This window comes from Penaeus monodon, chromosome 43, assembly GCF_015228065.2.
Source record: "Penaeus monodon isolate SGIC_2016 chromosome 43, NSTDA_Pmon_1, whole genome shotgun sequence".
Taxonomy (NCBI): Eukaryota; Metazoa; Arthropoda; class Malacostraca; order Decapoda; family Penaeidae; genus Penaeus; species Penaeus monodon.
The window spans coordinates 17,354,262-17,359,475 of NC_051428.1; the positions used below are offsets into that span (position 1 = coordinate 17,354,262).

The 5,214-nt window shown below is 19.7% G+C and overlaps 1 protein-coding gene across 1 annotated transcript in view; it reads right to left on the minus strand.

Moving 5' to 3' along the window:
* Positions 1-269: 269 nt before the first annotated feature.
* LOC119568294 (smad nuclear-interacting protein 1-like) overlaps positions 270-5,214 on the minus strand; it is a gene marked incomplete at its 5' end in the record, with an annotated part of 8,685 nt that continues 3,740 nt past the window's right edge. The window contains one exon of the mRNA XM_037916752.1: positions 270-441. Coding sequence (XP_037772680.1) covers positions 291-441 — 151 coding nt within the window. The remainder of the gene's footprint in view (positions 442-5,214) is intronic.

Sequence of the window (5,214 nt, forward strand, 5' to 3'; positions counted from 1 at the left end):
ACAAGAAGAAGGGCAACATGCAACTGCAGTATGACTGAACAGATGTAAAAAAAAACTACGACACAATCTGATATAGTATGAAACAGAAAGAGAAACAGTGCAATATGACAATGTAGACAAGGAAAATCACAAACACACCAAAACAGAAAAACTTAACAAGTAACAGAAAGAAAGGAAACTCAGTAATTTTGCCATTAATTACTAAGTAATTTATGACAAATAACAGATAAAAACCACTTGTTACACAACTGACAAAACCATACCTTTCGTCCCATCTTCTCGGTTGTAGGTCACGAGTCGGTACTGGAGGACGCATGTTGTTTGGAGCAGGACGGGTGGTCTGTTGGGATGTCTGCCACTTTGCGATCTCTGCCGATGAGGTAGGCACTCTGTCGGTGGAGTGGCAAGAACGGCAGGTCTTCATCACCTTTGAATATGTACCTGGAGAACGAAGGTGGGGAGCTGATTAACAAAGAGGGTAGAATTCTCTCATGAACAGCTACTAGTCAATGGCAGCAATTATAAGAATACACAAACGAAATACCATTTGTCTTAAAATCTCACATGTGTATATGTATATATATATTTATATGTGTATATATATTTATAAGTATATGTATATATATATTCATAATATATGTATATATATATTATAAGTATATGTGTATGTATTATATAAAAATTTTTTTTTTAAATATATAATTATATAAATAATATAATATATAAATATTAAATAATATAAATAAAATATTATAAAATAAATAGATATATTATATATAAAATATAAAATTTTTAAATATATATATTTATAATAATAAATAATAAAAATAAAAATATACACATAATATAATATATATACACATACTAATAAATATATCCCAAACATATATAAATATTACACAACATAAAATATAAACAATAATATAAAATATTATACATAACACATAAATAAATAATTCAACAATATATAATACACATATATATAAAATTACACACACATTAAAAAATATAATAACACAATATAAAACATACACATATAATTACACACTAAAATAATACACACATATAAAAATATATAAATAAAAAAGAAAAAAATTAGATAAAAAAATAAATAGATAAATATAATAAAAAAATAAAAAAATATAATATAGAAAAAAAAAAAAAAAAATTTTTAAAATAAAAAAATAAATAAATAAAAAAAAAAAAGAAAAGAAAATAAATAAAAAAAAAATAAAAAAAGGGAAAATAAAAAAAAAAAAAAGAAGAGAAAAAAAGATAAAGGGGATAAAAGAGAGAGAAAATTATAGATAGGGGGATTTTAAACCCAAAAGGAAGATTTTAAAAATAAAAAAGAAAGGAAAAAATATAAGAGAAGAGACAATAGAAAGAGAAAGAATAAAGATAGAAAATTTTAAGAGAATAGAAAAGGAAAACGAGAATAAATATATAAGTAAAACAATATTTTAAAAGATAAAGAATGAATATAAATAATTAAGATAGAACGATTATATATAAAAAAACATTAAGAAATAACAATAAAAGGATAAAAGATCAAAAGAGAAATAAAAATAATAATATAATTTATAAAATAATAATATATAGACAGTAAAAGCTAAAAATAAATTATAGAATAAGAAAAAAAATAAAATTGGGAAACATAAAGAAAGTAAAAAAGGATAAAAGAAAGAATATAAAATTTTAAATTAAAGAATAAATAAAAATAAACAAAAAAGAATAAAAATAATAGATATAATATATATAAAACAATACAAAAGATATATAAAAAATAATAAAGATAATATAAAAATTTTTAGACAAGAAAAGAATAGAACACAAAAAGAGAAAAATAATACAAAAAATAAACACACAGAGTGGGAAAAAACCCCCCAAAAATTTTTTTAAAATAATATATAAAGAAAAACCAGAGATAAAATAATATAAACCAACATAATTTTATAAAAAATAAAAATTATAGAAAAATAGGAAAAGATATAATATTATAAATATACAAACAATAAAATGTTTTAAAAAAATTTAAAAAACTAAAAATAATATATAAGAAAATAAGGGGGAAAAAATAAAATAAAAAGAAATAAAAGATATATATATTTTATAAAATTTTAAAAAATGATAAAATTTTAATAAGAAATGATAAAATTTAGGATAATATTTTAATTTAGAATAAATATATAACACCACTTTAAATATATATATAGTATATATAATAAAAAATATAGATTAAAATATAAAAATATAAATATATACATATCAGAAGAGATAATAATTTATATTGATAAAAATATAAGATAGAAAATATAGAAAAACAAATAACTTTAACCCACACAAATATATCAAACACAAATAATATACATATTTTTTATAATAATATATATATTAATTTTTATAATTTTAATACACACATATTATAATATAAAATTATATAAAATTTTTAAAAATATTATATAATATATAAAAATTTTAATTACATTTTACATTATATATTTTCCTATATAATAATATCCCAAATATATATATTATGTATATATATATTTATATAATTTTTTATTAGATATATATATTTTATTAATATATATATTATGTATATTATTATATGTATATATATATATGTATAATATATATGTATATATATAAGTATATATATAGTATATATATTTTGTATATATATAGTATATAATATATATTATTAATAATGTAAATATTATATATATATAGTAATAATATATATTTTAAATATATATATAAATGAAATTTTAATTTTAAAATTATAATATATGTATTATATATATATTTTATTTTTATATTAATATAATTTTTAATTATTATATAATATAATATAAATAAATATATATTAAATATATATATGTATATATAATAATATTAATATTTTATGTGTATATATATACATATAATTATAATATATTAATATAAATATATATATATATTATATATAATATATTATTTTACAGCCCAAACAGAACTCACCATCCCCATTTCTTTTGGGTTTTTCCCCTGGGGGGTTGGAAATGATCACAACCCCTTTGTAGGATTTGTGTCCTGGGCATTTTCCCTGAGAGTCCATATTGGTTTCTGCACTCCTCCTTGACTTGTCTCCACGTTTCTCACCACTTTTCTCGTTTAAAAATCCCTTTAGATCTGCAAGAATAAATTCCAAAAGACACTGACAACCAGGAACCATAAATACTGGGTTCCACCTACCTGATTGACGGAATTGATCATTGTTGGGGTTTTTATTTTTCCCCTTTGGCCAGTTTTGGAGATTATCTGGAGAAAAAATTTTAATACAAGTCAGCTGACCGCCTCCCCGGGGAATGTAATTTTTAGGAAATCAAAACTGGGAGATAAATCCATAGGTAACTCGGGGCTAGTCTGAGTAGGAAAAGGGAAACTTGCTGTATTTTGTTAGGATTTATCATGTACGTCCCTATTATGCAATAACATTTGGGTTAAAAATATCCCGTTTTAAAGAAAGAAAAAAAAAAAAAAAGGAAATTAAAGAATGATGGGAAAAAGAGGGGAAAAAACAGTAAAAAAAAAAAAATTTAAAAAAAAAAAAAAAAAAGGAAAAAGGGAAAAATAAAAACAAGAGAGAAAAAGGAGGAAGAGGAAAATATAGCGGAAGTGGGGAAAGAAGTAGTACAAAAAAGAAGGAAGGGGAAGGGGGAAAAAAGGAAGGGGACAGACAAATATGAAGAAGGGGAAAGAAACAGTAACACTCTACCCACCCCCCTTTCTGACTGGATCCCCCCTTGGTCCTTTCGGCGACCCCCTTCTCCCCTTTGGGCTTCTCCAACTCTCCCGCGTCGTGTTCCTCTACTGCTCCCCTTCCCCTCGGTCGGCTTGCTTTATTCTTTTGTGGGGTCGTACTTGGCCCCATCATCATCCCACCTGCTCTTTACCCCCTTTTTGGCAAAAAAAAAAAAAAAAACAGAATTCAAAGACATGAGCCTAAATGCTATACTAAGAAAAAAATAGGATCTTTATATCAAGTTTCATAAAATCAATTTCATCACCCCCAAATAAGTTATAGTGGATGTAGTATAAACTTACATTTACACAGAACACAACACTAATATAGATATTTTTAATATGTATTATTTTGTAATATATGATAAGTAGTATATATAATATATATATAAAATTTTTAAATAAAAAATTATATAATATAATATAAAAATATTATTAATTTTTAAAAATTAATATATATATATTATATTTTAAGGGATAATATAAAATATTTATAGAAATATTATATATATAATAATATAAATATATATATATATAATAGAAATAAAAAATTTTAAAAAATAAGATAAAAAAATTTTTAAAAAATAAAAATAATAAAAGAAATAAAAAAAAATAGAAATAAATAAAAAAAAAATAATAATAAAAAAAAAAATATAAATAAAAAAATAAATTAAATAAAAAATAAACTATATATATTATAAAAAAAAAAAATATAAATTAAATATATATAAAAAAATTTTATATAAAAATAAAAAAATATAATATTTTATTTATAAAAATATAAAATAAAAAAAGGGAAATATAAAAATATTATTAATTTATAATAAAATAAAATAATATATTATATATAAAAATATATTTTAATTATATATATATATATAGATTTCTTATATAAATAATATAAATATATATTAATTATATATATATTAAAAATTTTATAATATATATTATATTTATATATTTATATATAAAATTTTATTATATTATTATATAAAAATATTTAAATATAATAATTAATATAATTTTAATTATTATAAAATTTTTAATATATAATTTATATTTTAATCTATATATATTTATATATATATTTTATATAAATAATATATATTTTATATAAAAAAATTAATATATAATATATAATGTATTAAAATATAAATAAATAAAAAATAAAAAAATAAATAATTATATATTATATATAATATGTATAATGTATATATGTATATATGTATATATGTATATAGATATAGTAATAGTAATATTTATATGTATATATGAAATGTAAAAAATGTAAATGTAAAGAAAGTAAATGTTATACACAGTGTGGTGTGTGTGTGTGGTGTGTGTGTGGTGTTGTGTGTGGGTGTGTGTGTGTGTGTGGGTGTTGTGTGTGGTGTGTAGGGATGTGTGGGGTTATGTGGCGGTTTTCTG